The sequence below is a fragment of the Oncorhynchus gorbuscha genome, linkage group LG10, assembly GCF_021184085.1.
Source record: "Oncorhynchus gorbuscha isolate QuinsamMale2020 ecotype Even-year linkage group LG10, OgorEven_v1.0, whole genome shotgun sequence".
NCBI lineage: Eukaryota > Metazoa > Chordata > Actinopteri > Salmoniformes > Salmonidae > Oncorhynchus > Oncorhynchus gorbuscha.
In genome coordinates, this window is record NC_060182.1 from 17944068 (window position 1) to 17968083 (window position 24016).

The 24016-nt window shown below is 44.0% G+C and overlaps 2 protein-coding genes across 4 annotated transcripts in view; both read right to left on the reverse strand.

Moving 5' to 3' along the window:
- The window catches only part of LOC124045609 (zinc finger protein 704-like), a 117177-nt gene extending 116122 nt beyond the window's left edge, over window positions 1-1055 (reverse strand). For all 3 annotated transcript variants that reach the window (XM_046365021.1, XM_046365020.1, XM_046365019.1), the window contains exon 1: window positions 527-1055. In XM_046365021.1, the coding sequence (XP_046220977.1) occupies window positions 527-817 (291 nt within the window). In that variant the 5' untranslated portion in view covers window positions 818-1055. The remainder of the gene's footprint in view (window positions 1-526) is intronic.
- Window positions 1056-17826: 16771 nt separating this feature from the next.
- Window positions 17827-24016, reverse strand: part of LOC124045610 — a 131771-nt gene continuing 125581 nt past the window's right edge. Inside the window, exon 9 of the mRNA XM_046365022.1 lies at window positions 17827-23555. Coding sequence (XP_046220978.1) covers window positions 22980-23555 — 576 coding nt within the window. The 3' untranslated portion in view covers window positions 17827-22979. The remainder of the gene's footprint in view (window positions 23556-24016) is intronic.

The following is a 24016-nucleotide window of genomic DNA, read 5'->3' on the forward strand; positions in this document are numbered from 1 at the left end:
TGTGGGGGAGTGAATAGACGGATTCAACACAGCGCCCCCAATCAGTCATCTAGTGTATATTATCTGAATCATTGGTCTCGATGCCTCCCTGCTGAAATTCTGGCAGGCAAAGCGGTCGCTATGGGGGAGGGGAAATTAGTTTGGAGTCCCAGCCCTTTTTCCTTTAAACTTTGAACATGCAATGAGCCGCCATTTTAACAGATTATATTCGTCATACATACTAGTTGCATTTAGGCTATAATTAACTTGGGTTAGACGCATAGCCTGCCTGACCTATATTTTCACTTTAAAAAGTAACCGATTCATGTCATTAGAAAAGTCAGAGTGGCTGGTTCTGTAGTTCTGTAGTTTGTTTCCCCGGTGTATGCAACAGTGTGCTAATGTGAAAACTCGATTGATATATAATTGAATAGGGGGAAGAAGAATAACACATTACACACTTGCTTTTAATCTAACCAACTCACTGCAAAGAAAAATACTCATGAAGTCCAGCATGCAATGGATATGACAGTGTAATAGCACCTACTATTTTCTGGTGCGCGTATTTTTCTCTCCCTGACGACAGGTCATTCCCATTGAGGATGATGTCCTGGTTTGTACATTCTCTCAAAGAGCCATCGTCTAGCACGATTGTGCAGAAAACTGCTCCTGATGCGGGCCCGCTCCTGCACGCCAGAATGACACCGCTGTCAGTAGTGGTGACACTCATTTCGCTTCCCTTGGAACCCTCTGCATGCTGGTCAATACCGGCTTGTTTCGAAGCGCCCCCGACCAGTATTTCAGCCGGAGACATGTCAAGCAAACGTTTAGAATTCATCGTGGGACCGAAGTGGTGACTAAAGAAAGATTACCCGCTTTCTATACCTTTTCGTGCAGAAATTTGGAAGAAAATACATTCAGGCCTGTCTTGAGTGGATCCCCGTGTGTTACCACTATTCTAAGGTATGGACTTCTCCACCAGCCGAGACAAGTTAAAAAGCCGACACAGTCAATTTGAAAGATTAAAGATTGTTTAGCTTTTTTTCCTCAAAAAAATGCCACGCCCCCACTCCCCTGCGCGTGCAGCCAGGCGAGATTCACAAGGCACCGCCTTCAATTCACTGCTATTGGTCCGCTGCCATCGCAAGCCAGAAGCCAATGGGTAGTTTGGAATGTGTCACTCACTTTTTTGTGTGTGAAGATAATGGAGGTGTGTCGCTCCAGTTTGCCGGCCGGCCGGTGAAAAGGGAGAAATGAAAACAACAAGTAGCCAGCCAAGGCCTAGATTTACTGTATGCTCCGCTAAAGTCGAAGGTGGGGGCCTATGTCTGTGCAGTGTAGCCTATGCATTTAGCCTTACTTCTTCAGGCTACAGAATATTCCAAAGCGCAACATTAATAAATTGATATGTTTGTGCAACTACCATTTTTACCATGCCATGTTTTTATTAACCATATAGGTTTGCCTATACCATTTTATCAGTGTAATAGCAATAGTGGTCGTGGTTACAACGAGTGCTGCTGAATGTTCGGTTAGTCCTGCTTACATTGTTTCCCGAATTGAAGCAGCTACATTGTTGCAGTTTTATTACAACGTTATTACAATGTAACAATTGCATTTATGTTGCAGCAAGATAATCATATAGCCTAGCCAGGTATTCCCATAGTGAGTTCGCAATGCGGTCGGGGTACACCAAATAAAAATGTGATTCACATTTATTTTAAAACATTTTTTAAACATTTAAACAACATTTGAGAGTGCGCTGACCCTGGTGGTAGAGGTGGTACGCAGCTGGAGGTTGAATGTTTGAAGGGGTACTGGACTATCAAAAGTTTGGCAACCACTGGGCCTATTGGGGAGACTGATGATAATCACATAGCTGGGCCTCCCAGGTGGCGCAGTGGTCTAAGGCAGGGGTTCAAGCCCAGGCTCTGTTGAACTCTGTGTTTGAGCCCAGGCTCTGGCCCAGCGTTGTCTGGGTTAGGGAGGGTTTGGCAGGGATATCCTTGTCTCGTCGTACACTATCATCGTACACTGTGTCGGGCTGGGCGCAGAAGTGTGCACCATGGCTCTCAACCATGGCTCTCAACCTAAAATGTATTTAGTCAGCCACCAATTGTGCAAGTTCTTCCACTTAAAAAGATGAGAGAGGCCTGTACTTTTCATTATAGGTACACTTCAACTATGACAGACAAAATGAGAAGAAGAAAAATCCAGAAAATCACATTGTAGGATTTTTTATTAATTTATTAGCAAAATATGGTGGAAAATAAGTGTTTTGTCACCTACAAACAAGCAAGATTTCTGGCTCTCACAGATCTGTAACTTCTTCTTTAAGAGGCTCCTCTGTCCTCCACTCGTTACCTGTATTAATGGTACCTGTTTGAACTATTTACCTGTATAAAAGGGCTGATCCCTCACCTTCCTCATGATCATTGATGCCCCACGAGGTGAGATCTTGCATGGAGCCCCAGACCGAGGGTGATTAACCATCATCTTGAACTTCTTCCATTTTCTAATAATTGCGCCAACAGTTGTTGCCTTCTCACCAAGCTGCTTGCCTATTGTCCTGTAGCCCATCTCAGCCCTGTGCAGGTCTACAATTTTATCCTTGATGTCCTTACACAGCTCTCTAGTCTTGGCCATTGTGGAGAGGTTGGATTCTGTTTGATTGAGCGTGTGGACAGGTGTCTTTTATACAGGTAAATAGTTCAAACAGGTGCAGTTAATACAGGTAATGAGTGGAGAACAGGAAGGGTTCTTAAAGAAAAACTAACAGGTCTGTGAGAGCCGGAATTCTTACTGGTTGGTAGGTGATCAAATACTTATGTCATGCAATAAAATGCTAATTAAGTACTTAAAAATCATACGATGTGATTTTCTGGAATTTTGTTTTCGATTCCGTCTCTCACAGTTGAAGTGTACCTATGATAAAAAATTACAGACCTCTACATGCTTTGTAAGTAGGAAAACCTGCAAAATCGGCAGTGTATCAAATACTTGTTCTCCCCACTGTATAGACTATATTTTATACCATCTATTGCATCTTGCCTATGCCGCTCGGTCATTGCTCATCAATATATTTATATGTACATATTCTTATTCCATCCCTTTACTTAGATTTGTGTTTATTAGGTAGATGTTGTGGAATTGTTAGATTACTTGTTGATATTGCTGCACTGCCGAAACTAGTAGCACAAGCATTTCGCTACACTCGCAATAACATCTGCTAACCATGTGTATGTGACCAAAAACATTTTATTTTATTTTATTTGAATCCACTGCAGACAGAGTCTCTCTTTTGTAGATACTGTTTAGCGTTTCCAGTGGAATCAGTTGATATTGTTAGTATTAGGTAATGTCAGTGCCTTAGTTGTGGTGAGTCAATTATCCTTTTGTGTTTACATTTTATTTTATTACCGTGAAGCTGCTCATTTCTATTTCTCCGGTGGTACCAGTATCCAGGGTAGATAAAGCACAGTTCTATTTTTAGGTTAAGTAATATCTAAAGAGGTTGCTGCTAACTTAGTGGTAATTGCTGTAAAATGTGATTTATAAAAAGTTTTATACTTTCTCTTAAAACAGCCTAGTTTTGGTTTGTAAATAAGTATTTGTTATTTATTATGCGCAACTTGTTTTAAATCCTTCTCTATTTCAACATGGCTTGCTATTTGATAGGTTTAGTGCTCCCCAATACAAGCACATCATGTGTGGATATCTTTGCGTGGGTATTAGCGGTTACCTTGTTCTATTAGGTGACCACTGTGGGTTTTATTTGTCATACCAGACTTCAGAGTATTGTTTGTTTATGTTTTTTATTCTTCTTCAATGTTTTTTAATTGCTATTTTTGGATAAATGTTTAATGGATCAGTTGTTATTGTAATCTGGCATCTATCCTTTTCCCACCTGACTTTACATGGCTAGGCATAATGTCATGAGAGGGACAGCTGGTTGCTCGGTCACTTTTGATAGCTGGACTGTTAAAACTTTAAATCACCCAGTAAAGCGTAAAACGTTTCTTTCTCATTTAAATCACCTTAAAGTAGATATTGCTTTTCTTCAGGAGAAACATCTCCGCACTTTCGACCACTCTCGTTTAAAAGGTCAATCATATTATTCCCATTTTCATTCTAAAACTAGAGGAGGAGCCATTTTAATTAGTAAAAACATACGATTCGCAATGTCAAGTGTAGAGGCAGACTCAGCAGGCCGTTTCATTATTGTAGTATGAAGACTGTATCATACACCTGTTATCTTGGCTAACATTTACGCGCCAAACTGGGATAACAGTTCATACTTCACAAATGTATATTCTCGATTACCAAATATGGATATGATATGAATTGTATACTGTTGCCCAAACTGGATCGTAACTCTCCTAAGATATCACCTTCATAAAAGACTATTTCTTAAGACATATGGCATATCTCACATGTGCGTTTTTGCAATCCCATAGCTAGGGAGTATTATCTTTTCTCACCAGTTCATAAGAACCTTCTCATGTATAGACTACTTTTTCCTAGACAATACACTTCTGCCATTTATCACAGAGTGTGATTACCAAGCTATAGTCATTTCGGATCATTCTCCTCTTACTATGAAATTACTTATACCGAATACACAGCCTAATTTTTGCCCTTGGCGGCTTTACTCACTACTTCCATCAGAAGAAACCTTTGTTGCTCTTATATCATCTCAAATTTAACTATTTCTCAAGCTTAATCAAACCCCTGCAATGTCTCCTACAGCAGTATGGGAATCAATGAAGGCTTATCTAAGGGGCCAAATTATTTCGTACAGTGCAAGATTAAGGAAGTGCAATATTCAACGCCTAGGGGAACTTAAAATTGGATTTGAATATGGCATATTCACACTCTTCATCCACAGATTTAGATTAAACAACATTTGACAATTAAGACAGAGTGTAACGGCCATTGGTGAAAGAAGGTGAGGACCAAAGCGCAGTGTGGTACGTGTTCGTCATTTATTAAATAGAACTGAACACCAAATACAAAGTAACAAAAAGAACAACCGAAACAGCTCCATCAGGTGCGAAGCACAAAACAGAAAGCAACTACCCGCAAGAGCAAGAGCTACCTAAGTATTGTCCGATAGACAGCTGTCCCTGATTGAGAAACATACCCGGCCAAAAACAAAGAAATACAAAAACATAGAAAAAGGAACATAGAATGCCCACCCCAGTCACACCCTGGCCTAACCAAAATAGAGAATGACAGTATCCCCCCAAAGGTGTGGACTCTGGCCGCAAAACCTGACTCAAAGGAGAGGGTCCGGGTGGGCCTTCCTTACGGCGGCGGCTCGGGTGTGGAATGTGGACCCCGCTCCATCTCAGTCTTGGCCCAATTAGGTGGCGCAGCGGGCCCCGGACTGAAGACCCTCTTAGAGGGTGCCACTGGACTGAAGGGCGCCTCTGGACTGAGGGGCGCCACTGGACTGAGGGGCGCCTCTGGACTGAGGGGCTGCGATACTGGCAGCTCCGGACTGACGGGCGGTTCTGGCGCCTCCGGACTGACGGGCGGCTCTGGCAACTCCGGACAGGAGGGCGGCTCTGGCAACTCCGAACATAGAATGCCCACCCTAGTCACACCCTGGCCTAACCAAAATGGAGAATAAAAGCCTCTCTATGGCCAGGGCGTGACACAGAGTTTGATCTTCTTTCAACTCGACAAGCTGAAAATCTAATTTCTAAATCTCTACTCTCATTTGGAACATGGAGAGAAATCAGGGAAAACGCTAGCACACCAGATGCAGAGAACCGCAAATCAAACCATACTGTACCTGAGATAACTGATAATCTCTGTAACAAATGTAATGATCATTTAGAGGTCAATTCAAGCTTTCATAACTGTTACTTTAGTTCCAAGATGGCGTAGCAGTCGGACGTGTGTTTTGTCTTGTCCCGTCCTGTCTGGTGTAAATATAGTTTTCCTCGTTTTTTTTCTGTATATATTTCGTACATATTTTAAACTCACTTTCCAACTATAGGCTGAATATACTCTCCTGCAACCCGCATCACCCAAAATGTGGTACGGATCTGCTTTTTCTATACTTTAGAACCGGAACCCCCATCAGAAGCTAGCCAGCTAACTAGCTACTAGCTAGTACTCAGTTAGCCACTGCTAGCGGTCTTCAAAGCTAACTAGGACACCAGCGCGACATCAACCCAGAGCATATCAGACTGCTTTTTCTCTACCACATCTCCGGATTCCTACCGCAAGCTCTGAACCTTTACACCGGATCATCGCAACTAGCTAGCTGCAATCCGTGTGGCTACTCCTGGCTAACGTCTCTGCCCCAAAGCAAGCACCAGTTAGCCTTGAGCTAGCCTCGAGCTAAGCCCATCCCCCGACTAGCCGAAGAGGTCCAACATTACCTCTCTTGCCAATTGGCCTGGACCCTTTACTGCCGACACGGAGCCCCGCCGATCCATCACGACTGGTCCGCCGACATAATCGTCCGAGGTGGTTTCAACAAGCTTTTCCGTTGCGACATCGCCAAAGATCCATCTGCTGGCCAAGGCCCGCGAGCTTTCTGAAACGCTGTGTCTCCAGCTCACCTAGCGTACTAGAGCACCTGTAGCATACTCCTGGGCTACAATTACCCGGGCCCACGACCGGTCTGTCGATGTCACCGCATGAAGAGGAATAAACAGACTCACCCCATCGCGACGTCCCCCAAAGGTTAACTCTCTAGCCCTCGCTATCTCCCTGCTTGCTAATTCGGCCTGCTAACGGCTAGCTTGTCTAGCCCGGGCCTACGAACTGTTAGCTTGATAGCACAGGCCTGCTAACCGTCTGAAACACCGCGTCCCAAACACTCTCTGAACCCATTTACTTTCTATCTCTTTTTGATTTTGATTTTGTTTATACCTTCCGGAAACCTGCCTCACCAACTGTGATACGGAATCGCTATTGCTTTTAATTTTAATTTTATTTTTATGACTCACTCAAGAACCTCCAGACGCTAACCAGCTAACTAGCTACAAGCTATTTAGTCATTGTTAGTTTCTTTTTAAACCTGGATAACACTCGCCAGTCCAGCTTCCCTGCCCATCCACCGCTTCCCTCTGGACACTGATCTCTTGGCTACATAGCTGACGCACACTGGACTGTCCATTAATCACGGTACTCCATTCTGCTTGTTTGTTTTATCTGTCGGCCCAGTTGCCTAGTCAACGCCATTTTACCTGCTGTTTGTTGTGCTAGCTGATTAGCCTCGCCTACTATTTTTAGCTAGCTTTCCCAATTCAACACCTGTGATTACTGTATGCCTCGCTGTATGTCTCTCTCAAATGTCAATATGCCTTGTATACTGTTGTTCAGGTTAGTTATCATTGTTTTAGTTCACAATGGAGCCCCTAGATCCACTCTGCATACCCCTGTTACCTCCTTTGTCCCACCTCCCACACATGCGGTGACCTCACCCATTACAACCAGCATGTCCAGAGATACAACCTCTCTCATCATCACCCAGTGCCTGGGCTTACCTCCACTGTACCCGCACCCCACCATACCCCTGTCTGCGCATTATGCCCTGAATATATTCTACCATGCCCAGAAACCTGCTCCTCTTATCCTCTGCCCCCAACGCTCTTGGCCGACCAGTTTTGATAGCCTTTAGCCGCACCCTCATACTACTCCTTCTCTGTTCCGCGGGTGATGTGGAGATAAACCCAGGCCCTGCATGTCCCCAGGTACCCTCATTTGTTGACTTCTGTGATTGAAAAAGCCTTGGTTTTATGCATGTCAACATCAGAAGCCTCCTCCCTAAGTTTGTTTTACTCACTGCTTTAGCACACTCTGCTAACCCTGATGTCCTTGCCGTGTCTGAATCCCGGCTCAGGAAGGCCACCAAAAATTCAGAGATTTCCATACCCAACTATAACATCTTCCGTCAAGATAGAACTGCCAAAGGGGGCGGAGTCGCAGTCTACTGCAGAGATAGCCTGCAAAGTAATGTCATACTTTCCAGGTCCATACCCAAACAGTTTGAACTACTAATTTTGAAAATTACTCTCTCCAGAAATAAGTCTCTCACTGTTGCCGCCTGCTACCGACCACCCTCAGCTCCCAGCTGTGCCCTGGACACCATTTGTGAATTGATCGCCCCCCATCTAGCTTCAGAGTTTGTTCTGTTAGGTGACCTAAACTGGGATATGCTTAACACCCCGGCAGTCCTACAATCTAAGCTAGATGCCCTCAATCTCACTCAAATCATCAAGGAACCCACCAGGTACAACCCTAACTCTGTAAACAAGGGCACCCTCATAGACGTCATCCTGACCAACTGGCCCTCCAAATACACCTCCGCTGTCTTCAACCAGGATCTCAGCGACCACTGCCTCATTGCCTGTATCCGCCACGGAGCCGCAGTCAAACGACCACCCCTCATCACTGTCAAACGCTCCCTAAAACACTTCTGTGAGCAGGCCTTTCTAATCGACCTGGCCCGGGTATCCTGGAAGGACATTGACCTCATCCCGTCAGTTGAGGATGCCTGGTCATTCTTTAAAAGTAACTTCCTCACCATTTTAGATAAGCATGCTCCGTTCAAAAAATGCAGAACCAAGAACAGATACAGCCCTTGGTTCACTCCAGACCTGACTGCCCTCGACCAGCACAAAAACATCCTGTGGCGGACTGCAATAGCATCGAATAGCCCCGTGATATGCAACTGTTCAGGGAAGTCAGGAACCAATACACGCAGTCAGTCAGGAAAGCTAAGGCCAGCTTCTTCAGGCAGAAGTTTGCATCCTGTAGCTCCAACTCCAAAAAGTTCTGGGACACTGTGAAGTCCATGGAGAACAAGAGCACCTCCTCCCAGCTGCCCACTGCACTGAGGCTAGGTAACACGGTCTCCACCGATAAATCCATGATTATCGAAAACTTCAATAAGCACTTCTCAATGGCTGGCCATGCCTTCCGCCTGGCTACTCCAACCTCGGCCAACAGCTCTGCCCCCCCCCCGCAGCTCCTCGCCCAAGCCTCTCCAGGTTCTCCTTTACCCAAATCCAGATAGCAGATGTTCTGAAAGAGCTGCAAAACCTGGACCCGTACAAATCAGCTGGGCTTGACAATCTGGACCCTCTATTTCTGAAACTATCTGCCGCCATTGTCGCAACCCCTATTACCAGTCTGTTAAACCTCTCTTTCATATAGTCTGAGATCCCCAAGGATTGGAAAGCTGCCGCAGTCATCCCCCTCTTCAAAGGGGGAGACACCCTGGACCCAAACTGTTATAGACCCTGCCTATCTAAGGTCTTCGAAAGCCAAGTCAACAAACAGGTCACTGACCATCTCGAATCCCACCGTACCTTCTCCGCTGTGCAATCTGGTTTCCGAGCCGGTCACGGGTGTACCTCAGCTACACTCAAGGTACTAAACGATATCATAACCGCCATCGATAAAAGACAGTACTGTGCAGCCGTCTTCATCGACCTCGCCAAGGCTTTCGACTCTGTCAATCACTATATTCTTATCGGCAGACTCAATAGCCTCGGTTTTTCGGATGACTGCCTTGCCTGGTTCACCAATTACTTTGCAGACAGAGTTCAGTGTGTCAAATCGGAGGGCATGCTGTCCAGTCCTCTGGCAGTCTCTATGGGGGTGCCACAGGGTTCAATTCTCGGGCCGACTCTTTTCTCTGTATATATCAATGATGTTGCTCTTGCTGCGGGCGATTCCCTGATCCACCTCTACGCAGACGACACCATTCTATATACTTTTGGCCCGTCATTGGACACTGTGCTATCTAACCTCCAAACGAGCTTCAATGCCATACAGCACTCCTTCCGTGGCCTCCAACTGCTCTTAAACGCGAGTAAAACCAAATGCATGCTTTTCAACCGATCGCTGCCTGCACCCGCATGCCCGACTAGCATCACCACCCTGGATGGTTCCGACCTTGAATATGTGGACACCTATAAGTACCTAGGTGTCTGGCTAGACTGCAAACTCTCCTTCCAGACTCACATCAAACATCTCCAATCGAAAATCAAATCAAGAGTCGGCTTTCTAATCCGCAACAAAGCCTCCTTCACTCACGCCGCCAAGCTTACCCTAGTAAAACTGACTATCCTACCGATCCTCGACTTCGGCGATGTCATCCACAAAATTGCTTCCAACACTCTACTCAGCAAACTGGATGCAGTCTATCACAGTGCCATCCGTTTTGTCACTAAAGCACCTTATACCACCCACCACTGCGACTTGTATGCTCTAGTCGGCTGGCCTTCACTACATATTCGTCGCCAGACCCACTGGCTCCAGGTCATCTACAAGTCCATGCTAGGTAAAGCTCCGCCTTATCTCAGTTCACTGGTCACGATGGCAACACCCATCCGTAGCACGCGGTCCAGCAGGTGTATCTCACTGATCATCCCTAAAGCCAACACCTCATTTGGCCGCCTTTTGTTCCAGTTCTCTGCTGCCTGTGACTGGAACGAACTGCAAAAATCGCTGAAGTTGGAGACTTTTATCTCCCTCACCAACTTCAAACATCAGCTATCCGAGCAGCTAACCGATCGCTGCAGCTGTACATAGTATAGTCTATTGGTAAATAGCCCACCCATTTTCACCTACCTCATCCCCATACTGTTTTTATATTGTTTTTTATTTATTTACTTTTCTGCTCTTTTGCACACCAATATCTCTACCTGTACATGACCATCTGATCATTTATCACTCCAGTGTTAATCTGCAAAATTGTATTATTCGCCTACCTCCTCATGCCTTTTGCACACATTGTATATAGACTGCCCATTTTTTTCTACTGTGTTATTGACTTGTTAATTGTTTACTCCATGTGTAACTCTGTGTTGTCTATTCACACTGCTATGCTTTATTTTGGCCAGGTCGCAGTTGCAAATGAGAACTTGTTCTCAACTAGCCTACCTGGTTAAATAAAGGTGAAATTATTATTATTATTATTTTTTTAAACTCACAATTATACACTTCGGAATCTGCTGGTACTGCTACATTACTCGACACCTTTGAGAGTTTAGATATTCCAACAGTTGAACCTGAGATAGCTGCTGAATTAGAAGAACAGTCTCTGTAGAAGAGATTCTGTTGGCAATAAAAATGTATGTAGTGTGGTAAATCCCCTGGACCCAATAGATTTCCTAGCAAAAAAATAATAATCTCAGATCAACTCTCCCCTCTCTTGCTTTCTGTATTTGAGCAACAATGAGACAAGCATGTGTATAACTTATCCTGAAAAAAATGTAAACTCTTGAGAGTGGTTCATATAGGCCAAATTCTTTACTGAATTGCGATGTAAATAGGCTTTTTAAGATGATTGCCTGCCGTTTTGAGTCAGTCCTTCCCTCCATTATCTCTACAGATCAATCTGGTTTCATTAAAAAATGGTCATTCTTTTTTCAACATCAGATGTCTTTATAACATACTTTATAATCCCTCTTCATTTGACACTCCAGATATTGTTATCACTTGATACTGAGAAGGCATTTGATAGGGTGGAGTGGGATTAATTACTTTATAATCTCAAATAATTTGGATTCAGTCCCAATTTTAAGTCCTGGATCAAAGTATTTTCTTTCTCCGCTATGGCTGCAGTGCGCACAAATAAAAACTTATCATCCTATTTCCAACTTCGACATGGGACAAGACAGGTTTGTGCTCTATCCCCTCAGCTGTTTGCCATCACAAAACACCACTATCAAAGATTTTCGAAGAGGGCATAAAGTTTCACTCTATACGGATGACATGCTATTATATATGTCTAACCCTTTAACTGGTCTTCCAGAGATCGAGTTTCTACTAAAGACATTTGCTAAAATATACGGGTATAAAAGTTAATTGATGCCTATTAATCCTTCTACCACGCAAATATGTTTTTCGTCATGTACCCTTCAGAGTGACTACATGGAAATAGGAAAAATTCAGAATTTGGGTCACACACAATTTCAAAGATATCTATAAAGCCAATTTCCCTCCCTTGATCATATGCCTGAAACAGGACCTTGAACGCTGTGATTTACTTTCATTTCCTTTGGGTGGAAGAATTAACACTGTTAAAATGAATATATTACATACGTTTTTATACTTATTTCAATGTGTTGCTATCTTTCTGACATTTGTTTTTTTTATCTCCATAGATAAACTGACATCTGCTTTTATCTGGAACAAGAAAAACCCTTGGATAAGTACGAGTGTATTGCAGAGGTCTCGCCCCCAGGGTGGTCTAGCACTTCCAAACTTTTAATATTATTACTGGGCAGCTAATATAAGAATCATTCTATACTGGATGACAGAAATCCCTGAAATCCAAACTTCCGGCGCCGACAGAGATAGGCGCCTCGCTTCGCGTTCCTAGGAAACGTGTTATTTCTTACATTAGTACCCCAGGTCATCTTAGGTTTCATTACATACAGTCAAGAAGAACTACTGAAATATAAGATCAGCGTCAACTCACCATCAGTACGACCAAGAATATGTTTTTTGCGATGCGGATCCTGTGTTCTGCCTTTCAAACAGGACAACGGAATGGATCCCATGCAGCGACCCAAAAAAAACAACTCTGAAAAAGAGGGGAACGAGGCGGTCTTCTGGTCAGACTCCGGAGACGGGCACATCTCTTGACAACAAGGTTGATGAAATCCGAGCAAGGGTAGCATTCCAGAGGGACATCAGAGACTGTAACGTTCTTTGCTTCACGGAAACATGGCTCACTGGAGAGACGCTATCGGAGGCGGTGCAGCCAGTGGGTTTCTCCACGCATCGCGCCGACAGAAACAAACATCTTTCTGGTAAGAAGAGGGTCGGGGGCGTATGCCTTATGGCTAACTAGACATGGTGTGATGAAAGAAACATAGAAGAACTCAAATCCTTCTGTTCACCTGATTTAGAATTCCTCACAATCAAATATCGACCACATTATCTACCAAGAGAATTCTCTTCGACTATAATCACAGCCGTATATATCCCCCCCAAGCAGACACATCGATGGCTCTGAACGAACTTTATTTGACTCTTAACAAACTGGAATCCATTTATCCAGAGACTGCATTCATTGTAGCTGGGGATTTTAACAAGGCTAATCTGAAAACAAGACTCCCTAAATTTTATCAGCATATCGATTGCGCAACCAGGGGTCGAAAAACCTTGGATCATTGTTACTCTAACTTCCGCGACGCATATAAGACCCTGCCCCGCCCTCCTTTCGGAAAAGCTGACCACGACTTCATTTTGTTGATCCCTGCCTACAGACAGAAACTAAAACAAGAGGCTCCCACGCTGAGGTCTGTCCAACGCTGGTCCGACCAAGCTGACTCCACACTCCAAGACTGCTTCCATCACGTGGACTGGGATATGTTTCGTATTGCATCAGATAACAATATTGACGAATACGCTGATTCGGTGTGCGAGTTCATTAGAACATGCGTTGAAGATGTCGTTCCCATAGCAATGATTAAAACATTCCCTAACGAGAAACCGTGGATTGATGGCAGCATTCGCGTGAAACTGAAAGCGCGAACCACTGCTTTTAATCAGGGCAAGGTGACTGGTAACATGACCGAATACAAACAGTGCAGCTATTCCCTCCGCAAGGCTATCAAACAAGCTAAGCGTCAGTACAGAGACAAAGTAGAATCTCAATTCAACGGCTCAGAACAAGAGGCATGTGGCAGGGTCTACAGTCAATCACGGACTACAAGAAGAAATCCAGCCCAGTCACGGACCAGGATGTCTTGCTCCCAGGCAGACTAAATCACTTTTTTGCCCGCTTTGAGGACAATACAGTGCCACTGACATGGCCTGCAACGAAAACATGCGGACTCTCCTTCACTGCAGCCGAGGTGAGTAAGACATTTAAACGTGTTAACCCTCGCAAGGCTGCAGGCCCAGACGGCATCCCCAGCCGTGCACCAGTCTGCTGTTCCCACATGCTTCAAGAGGGCCACCATTGTTCCTGTTCCCAAGAAAGCTAAGGTAACTGAGCTAAACGACTACCGCCCCGTAGCACTCACTTCCGTCATCATGAAGTGCTTTGAGAGACTAGTCAAGGACCATATCACCTCCACCCTACCTGACACCCTAGACCCACTCCAATTTGCTTACTGCCCAAATAGGTCCACAGACGATGCAATCTCAACCACACTGCACACTGCCCTAACCCATCTGGACAAGAGGAATACCTATGTGAGAATGCTGTTCATCGAGTGCAACTGGGTACTGGACTTCCTGACGGGCCGCCCCCAGGTGGTGAGGGTAGGCAACAACATCTCCAGTGTTGCTTGCCTTCACGTGAGCATAGATGGTATTTAGCTCATCTGATAGGCTTGCATCACTGGGCAACATGCAGCTGGGTTTCCCTTTGTAATCCGTGATACTTTGCAAGCCATGACACATCGGACGAGCGTCAGAGCCGGTGTAGTAGGATTCAATCTTAGTCCTGTATTGACGCTTTGCCTGTATGATAGTTTGCCGAAGGGCAGAGCAGGATTTTTTTGGGGGGGACATCACCTTACAAGAGAATTGCGATGAGGCACGTTTGGCCTCCCCTCATACATTTATGTGATTCTACCTACTGGATGCCACTTCACTTTCCTTGGCACATACTGTTCTCATTGTCAGAACCTCTGAGGGAGGTTAATGTTGGGACTAACCTGGCTTCGGAGAGTGTGATACATCGAAACAAGTATTTTTAAAAAAGTGGGTTACTGTTATAACCCTGGTTCTCTGATAATATGAGTGAGACATATCACTGATTTCCCTGCTCGCAAGAGAGCAAGGAAGATAGACATTTTTGAGAATGACCAGAGGATGGGTGAGTTGCACCTTATAAAGACAGGAGGGGCTCACTTCATTCGTCACTCAACCTGTCTATCTCTGACAGACGCTGTGTGATTGGTTCTTCCCCGAGTAGTGATTAGTAGAGGGGATCCCAATGAGATACATCTTAGTCATATTATCAGAGAACCTGATCCACTTGTTCAAACTGAATAATAGAAAATAGATTTCCTAAGATTAGCTGCTTTGTACAGGACTCCCACAGCCATTTGCATTCAAATTTGCATACAAATTCCTTGCAGTGTTGTAGCGGATATAGAGGGCAGCTCGACATGGGACTCAAACACACACACATAGCCCCTTGTCTCAAGGATCCCAAGATAATAATTCATTTGATGTGCTCACATAGGCCTACTACGGTCATTAGAAGGATAGTTAGTTAGTCGTAAAGCCCCATGATAAGGTCGTTAATAACCCTGAACTTAGCCGGCAACCACCCGATACTCTACCCTGCACTTAAGAGACTGCTGCCCTATGTAGGTTTGAAGGGATTGTCCGTAGAGCTCTGAAACAGGATTGTGTCGAGGCATAGATCTGAAGGGTACCAAAAAATGTCTGCATCATTGAAGGTCCCCAAGAACACAGTAGCTTCCATCATTCTTAAATGGAAGAAGTTTGGAACCACCAAGACTGGTTCCAGGAGCTGGCCACCTGGCCAAACTGAGCAATTGGGGGTGAAAGGCCTTGGTCAGGGAGGTGACCAAGAACGCTATGGTCACTGACAGAGCTCCAGAGTTCCACTGTGGAGATGGGAGAACCTTCCAGAAAGACGACAATCTCTGCAGCACTCCACCAATGAGGCCTTTATGGTAGAGTGGCCAGATGGAAACCATTCTCAGTAAATGGCACATGACAGCCTGCTTGGTGTTTGCCAAAAGGCACCTAAAGGTCTGATGAAACAAAGATTGAACTCTTTGGCCTAAATGCCAAGTGTTATGTCTGGAGGAAACCTGGAAGCATCCCTACGTTGAAGCATGGTGGTGACAGCATCATACTGTGGGGATGTTTTTCAGCGGCAGCGTCTGGGAGACTAGTCAGGATCGAAGGAAAGGTGAACAAAGCAAAGTACAGAGATTCTTGATGAAAACCTGCTCCAGAGTGCTCAGGACCTCAGACTGGGGATAAGGTTCACCTTCCAACAGGACAACCATCCTAATCACACAGACAAGACAACGCAGGAGTGGCTTCGAGACAAGTCTCTGAAAGTCCTTGAGTGGCCCAGCAAGAGCCCGGACTTGAACCTGATGGAACATCTCTGGATAGACCTGAAAATAAGCTGTGCAGCGACGCTCCCCATCCAACCTTAGGGATCTGCAGAGAAGAATGGGAGAACTCCCCAAATACTGGTGTGCTAAGCTTGTAGCGTCATAACCAAGAAGACTCGAGGCTGTAATTGTTGCCAATGGTGCTTCAACAAAGTACTGAGTAAAGGGTCTGAATACTTATGTAAATGTGATATTTCGTTTTTTATTTGTAATAAATTTGCAAACATTTCTAAAACCCTGTTTTTGCTTTGTCATTATTGAGTATTGTGTGTAGATTGATGAGGAATAGATATTATTTAATCAATTTTGGATAACATTTGGAAAAAGTGATGGGGTCTGAATCATTTCTGAATGCACTGTATATACTATATATATATATATTCTGGACTCTGACATTGCTTGTTCTGATATTTCTATAAATATATTTATATTACAAACTCTGACATTGCTAAAGTTGCCAGAGGGAACCTTGGTGTGCATGTGTGTGTGTGCAGTAATGGCTGTTATGTGCCTCCAAAGGACCACAGTCCGTGACTCAAAGCACTGGCCTTTACCGCCTGTCCTGTCTGCTCTGTGGGTGTGTGACTTCGCCTCCAAGGACCACATTCATTTACCACTTTATAGTGTATAGTGTAGCCTAGGCATAGCCAATCTTCCCCGCACTGACAGTGGTAGCTTCCACTTGAACCACAGACTTTGAAATGACACGGTTTTCCCAGCCACACCATAATTTCAACAACAAAAATGTTTTACGAAAATAGGTAAATTAAAACATTTGAAAAACTATATACTCACCAAAATTTTACAGGGTAGAAAAAATTATATTATTCAATTTGATTGAGTGTATTAGATCATTAGACGTTAAGCGTTACATGGACCAGGTAGCCTTAGCTATTTCTAAACTCCGCTCCTGCCACTTGGCTTATGTTGCGTACATAACGAAGTGGGAGGGTGGTATTTAACATATACAACTGGGAAAAATCCGCTTGAACACCCTCCAACTGGTAATTGCTAGTGGGAAACACGTCTATCATCCCTGAGCTCCAACTCCTCCCACATACTGACCTCTGATGTACCCTACTAAGTAAATTACCTCTATAACAGCACTTTCTGCAGTTATATGCAACAAAACATTATTTATAAAAAGCTATCTATTAATATGGTTTTGAAAACTTTCATGTGTTTACAAGCATGATAGCTGTACTTTCAGATATGGTTGACGCAGCTTGTTTGCCATTAGCCAATCTGTGTTCCTCAACGAGTTCAACGCACCTGAATGCATCAAACGGGTAATTACGATGTCTAGGGCCTGGAAGGCCAACATAAGCGGTCGCTTAAGGCCTCCGGCCGCTAGGGGGGCTCCAACCAAATTGTTATTATGTGTAGACTTGCAGAAAATGTGCTTTAAAACCACAACATTTTCTCTATGACCCATGGCAGAATTTTTTATTTAAGACTTCAATTTGTTCTCTCCGCCGTCAAGAGGGAGACCACTAAAATGTTTTACCTGTGAGGTGGGGGGCCCCCAAACTAAATGTTGCTTAGGGTCCCAAAAAAGCTAGGGCCGTCCCTGCCACTTGGTTATGAAAGCAGCATTAGGCTAGGCCTACTGTTTTCTCAACAACATGACTGACTCAGACCACGTTTAGCTGCAGGCAGCGTTCCCTTTGTTGTGGACGACCAACCCAGCAAAGGCCTATTTCAGGTAGAAAATAACAAACATAAAACATCATTAAAGACAACATGGTCATGCACACACAGACACGTTTTAAGGTGCTACTTTATTACAAAAGTAAAAACTTGAGACTGATATTTTATGAATGATTATAAAACATTTACAATCTTTTGCACATTTTCACATGATGTTATATTATATTGTTTTCCACGTTAAAACCCTGTGTCATCTTAAAACCAAAATACGCTGCCACTCACAGGCCCATAAACCAATTATTGGAAAATAGTAGAATGAATATAGGGGATAACACTTCTGCTCCTCTACATGCGTCATCAATGTGACGTTCTACCTACTACACAGAAACCAACCAAAATCAACATTATTTCTCATTATTTCAATTCACAAGATAGATTGAAAGAGAGCGTCAGCCATTGAGAATTGAACATCAGCGATTCTTGAAAAGTAGGCTAGCTCATCATTGCTCCAACGTAAAACCACAACATTTGTGATAACCATCAATATATCCACTAACATCAAGTCTTTCAGCATACAACCAATAACAAGTGAAATAGTTCTGTATGACATCAAAACAACAATATTTCACATAATACCATTTGCCTCAAAATGTAGGCTATTTATGTGAGCGTGTCTTTGTCAGATATGTTTGTGCTAAACTGAGAGGCAAAAAGAAATAAATTGATGCACAATACATATAATATGCATATTCAAAATATACTTTAAAGTACTGTTTAGCTTTTATTTGGTCCTGGTCCGTTCATGTCTTTGTCAATTTAGTCTGTGCTAAACGGGATGAATGAAGAGTTTGTGAATTTCCTCAGGAGACTAGCAGTGACAGTGCTGGATGACAAAATATATGTTCCCAAAGCTGCTTAAATCATCTCAGCTGTTAGTCATTGGTCATATCACATACACCAATACAACTGCACTATTGATGTTGAAAGCATGCAGGGTCGGCATGACCCCCAGGCAGTCCCTCTACCCCTCCACCCCCATATCTCTCCCTTGGTCCCTCAGAAGAAGCACCATCAAAGGCCCATCTCTAACAGCACAGAGAGGAGGAGAAAAGAGAGAGGAGATAAGAGAGGAAAAAGAGAGAGAGGATAATACAGGGAGTAGAACCAGAGTGTGCTTCCTCCCTCCTACTGACAACCTCCTGACAGTTTCATAATTTGGAGCATGGAGAGAGGAAAGTCTCTTTCTCTCTCTCTCAGCCCCAAATGGAATGTTTTTTTTTTCTCCCATGACAAAACAGGAAAACAGAAAACAAACATTAGGAAATAAATAAAGTAGTACAATATTTTGTTTTTTCATTTGGTCAAAGACATGCATTATGTTTCAAGCAGGAAAATTGCACCAACAGCATTAAACACAGTACAAGTAGCGTCTCCATGGCAGTGGCATAAGCTATTTAAACACAATAGGTAAACATTTTTTTATTACATAAACAGTGCATTAAGAAAATACAGAATGCATTTCACAAGATGTATTTCATAGTAAACCTATACACACCTATTCATCTTATAGAACTACATTTTCCACACGCTCTCCTAACGTTAGATGGCCTAACACAGAGGGTGCAGTCCAGACTGAGTTAGCCAGACTGTTATTCATCCCTCATATACCTCTCTGTCCCTGAGCAGTTTGTGTCCCTCTTTACCTTTTGACTTGAAAACACCCCTTAATTAAACCCTAATGTCACTGTTTTTCTTCCTCAGTTCATACATTACATTTCCCCCAAGAGCTACATGGGAAAGAGCTTGTTTACAATAGAACAGAACTTTCAGCACAGGCTGGGGGGGCTTCCAAAAGACGCTCACTTGTCATTTTATGCCCAACACTTTATTTTCTTTGGATTCCAACCCCTCAATGGCTGTTCCAACCGACAGACAGACTGCGGCCCAGAGTGCAGCAGTAGAGTCCTGGCATTGACTTCAGCCTGTGAAGCGAATCAGGGCCCTGCTACACAAACGCCCTTCACTGCAGTAACCGCCAATAGCCCTACCACTCTCCAAGACTCCATTACCTTGTGGCCATAAAAGAAACTGTTAGCAACACCCCATAGGTCCTGGGCAGAGATTGTGAAATCGGTTGCCTTTCTCCTTCAGAGAAAGATCGACCCAGCCCACGCCGTGTCCATGACCCGTTGGCTTTGCACTGTGTATCTCTGCCAAGATTGTGTATGTCTGTGTGTGTGTGTTTTGCCATGCAAATAACATTATGTTAAGCTTATTTTAAACAAAGAACGTGAATAACAACTTACAATAAATTAAATCTGACTAAAGTATAGCCAAATCAGTACTCTTTATGACAGCTCACCCCCAAATTGTGCCAATCAACCCCATTCATTTGAGAATAAGGCTCTACACCACAGAACCTGTGTTATTTGGATTCCACTCGACATTAGACCACTTTTGAGATGTGAAAAGGGAAGACTTAGGTGTCGGGTCAAACTGTCCCTATAAGTGTGTCAGTTGTTGCTCTGTGGTCAGTCACTGTGGTTGAAGCTCAGTGGTTCTGGATGGAATTAACAGTGTGAGGCAGCCTGAGGCGGACCACTGCTTCACTTGAACTGTCACCACTGACAACAAGAACAAGGCCATTTTACCCTGCCCTATCAACCGGCTGAGCTCAATACAGCGCTACAAGATGAACATCAGAGTCAGAAAGTTGGTCAAGATCTGTAACTCTGTATACTGTAACTCTGTATACTGTAACTCTGTATACTGTAACTCTGTATACTGTAACTCTGATACATGTACTTCAGATGTATAGTGAGTGATTGCTGTATGACACTTTCATCCAAAGACCCTTCCAGTTACAAGACATCTTCAGTGTGTGTATCTGTGGTTAGGGGCAACTTCTACCTTGAATACCAAGGAGTAAAGAGTGTACAGGAGAGTGGTGGGTTGGAGCCAAGCTCGCCTCCTCCAGGTCAGAGCATGTTAACGTCCACGTAGGCTACATGTCAGATTTGTTCTCAAAGTCAAACCATATCTGCCCTGCCCGGCAACAGAGAGAGGACCTGTTTGATATGTTTGCTTAAGGAGAGCTAATCACAGCCAATCTCCCAGACTCCCATCTGCTTCTATTACATAATTCCCAGCACAAGGTATATGTATGTGTGTGTGCTTGTGTGTGTGTCTGTATGTGTTTGTGTTTAATCCTTCCATGAGTCTCTGAGGCTTGGATTTAAACTTGTTAAAATCAGTAATATAGTCAAACCCTTTTTACCACCAGTGACGTCATCGGTAATGTCATCAGGGGGTTGGAACTTAGAAGTGAAGCCTTCCTGGAGTCTACACACTTCTTCTCTCTGTCATCTTTGTGAGAATGTGTGTTTTCATACACAACAATGTTTGCATACGGTGTGTGTGTGTGCACGTGTGTCTGTTATTGTGTGTTATCATGTTATGTCATTTTGGGGGATTGTGTGTCGCTCTGTACACAAGCCATGCTTTATTAACGGTACCATATTTATACAAAAATAAATCTATATGTAAAATGTGACACAAATGGTAAGGTAACGTGAACAGTGACACAGTTCATAACATGATGCTCAGTCTGTTCTGGTTGGGACCTGTTTGAGTCTGAGAGGGTGCAGTCCAGACTGAGTTAGCCAGACTGGCTCTGCGGTAAAGCTCAGAGACGTAGGGTAGATTGGGTTCCTTTGAGTCCAGTGGTGTAAATGAGGGGGAACCCCTCAGGTTGTCCTGTGTGGCTCAGTTGGAAGAGCATGGTGTTTGCAATGCCGTGGTTGTGGGTTCAATTCCCATGGGGGACCAATTAAGAAAATGTATGCATTTACTGCTGTAAGTTGCTCTACTGTGTACAAGAGTGTCTGATAAATGACTTGAGCTGTAAACCTTGAACTGGGGCTCCTATCCAAGGTTCAACTAGCCTGGAACCCCTATATGGGCTTCCCCAGTCACTACCATGCCCACCACTGGTTGGGTCTGGTGCCTGACCCTGGGTTGAGATACTGTTTAAACCTGGTGTTAGAATGCATAACATTTGTGGCTCGATTTCAGCAGTTGCTCTCATTGCTATAGAGCAGGTTTTCCCAAAGTCGGTCCTGGGGCCCACCTGGGTACAGGTTGTGGTTTTTCCCCTAGCACTACACAGCTGATTCAAATAATCAAAGCTTGATGATGAGTTGGTTATTTGAATCAGCTGTGTAGTGAAACGGCAAAAACCAAAACGGGGCTAGGGAAACCCTGCTATGGAGTATCACAGTACGAGTCATAATACCCACAACACCTAGAGGTCAAACAGGTCAATGCTTCCAATTGTTTTTCTACCATACATTTCCCCATAGGAGTTTTTAGAAATATTTCAAATAAGGGCTGTGTTTCGTGTAAGTTTTGATAAGCATGTAAATCTCTATAGACAAGGTGAATTCTATCCATATATTTAACTGTATTTCTCCCCCAAAAATGAAATTGTAATTAGTTGCTAATTTGGCTATCATAAAGAACTACAAATGCATTGATGATGTGGACGAGACTGCCCAATTGAGGCAAAGGTAAGAATCTCTGGATTTAATATCTAATGTTAGCTAAATGTAGTAAGGAATAAATTGGCTAATTTCTTTAAATGGACAATTCTGTGAACTGTCTGGTGCAATATTTAAATTGACTCAATACCTGTTAGCAAATGTGTCAGCTAGAGATGACACAAATTTGGCTTGGTGCAGGAGATTGCATGGATTTGTTGTTTTTTGATCCTAATTAGCATTTTAGAATCTGAGAGTAAATAGAGACTAATATATTGGTAAAATTCCCCTTGTACGAGATTAACATTTACATGTCACGCCAGGGTAAGCCTACATGAAACAAAGCCCTTATTTTAAGTGTTTCTAACATCTCCTATGGGAAAACTTTATGGGAGAAAAACGATTGGAACCATTTCCCTGTTTGAACGCTAGGTTTTATGGGTATTATGACACCTCCACTGTGGGGCTCTATGTACATTACTTCCAGTCACTTTCATAGCGTAAAGAAGGTGTAGACAGGGTCAGAAGAACCCAAACAGATCAGAACCCAGCCCAGTGTGTGTGTGTGTGTGTGTGTGTGTGTGTGTGTGTGTGTGTGTGTGTGTGTGTGTGTGTGTGTGTGTGTGTGTGTGTGTGTGTGTGTGTGTGTGTGTGTGTGTGTGTGTGTGTGTGTGTGTGTGTGTGTGTGTGTGTGTGAGCCAGTGTCTCTCAGCTACAGGCCAGTGACATACATCTCCATCCCATCGTTGAAGGTGAAGATGGTGGTGGTGCTGGCACTGTTGGCCCCCTGTTTCACGTCACTGATGGTCTCATAGAAGTTCTCCCCACCAGGCAAGGCCCTAGATGGAGGGGCCGGGGGGCATGCTGGAGGTCCCTGGGGGCATGGGGCCTCTGGAGACGATGCTCCCTGCTGAGGAGGCTTCTTCCTGGGCTTTAGTGTAGCGTTCGCCCCCAGCGCACCGTTATTGGTTCCTGCCCACTCATGTTTCCGGTGGGAGTTGATAGTGGCGTACGCCGGGTCCGACTCGGCCACCACACAGGGGGGGCAGGACCTGTCGCCGACGGGCTCGTAGCAGGGCTCCTCATGAGATCGGGCCTGGCCACCCTGGATCCCCCGACCGCCACCCCATGCCCCGTTCCCTCCCTCATTCCCTCCTGCTCCTCCTCCCCTACCTCCTCCATTCTTACCCCCAGAGCAGTGGTTGCGGGGGAGGGTCTTGGCTGCGCTGTGGTCTGGGGAAGGTTTCTTCTTCTGTGGTTTACACACGGTGGAGTAGGTGTCTGTGATCTGAAGATGAGACAGAGAGAGGGAGAGACACTTAGCTATCAATAATATAATAATAATATATGCCATTTAGCAGACGCTTTTATCCAAAGCGACTTACAGTCATGTGTGCATACATTCTACGTATCACATATAGTACAACTGTTGATGTTGTGGCTACACACATCTTACACATGCAGACTTGTTCAACAGGGAGAAGGCTATAACACAGCTTAAACAGTCTCACTTATGGTACATGGAAATAAAGGACAATATGACCGACCACAATGATTTACGTAAGTTTAGTAATTTATTGTCCTAAATTGTATTTTTTTATTATACATGCAGTGTATTCGGAAAGTATTCAGACCCCTTGAATTTTTTCCACATTTTGTTACGTTACAGCCTTATTCTAAAATGGACTAAATAGTTGTGTTCCTAATCAATCTACACACAATCTACACACAATACTCCCATAATGACAA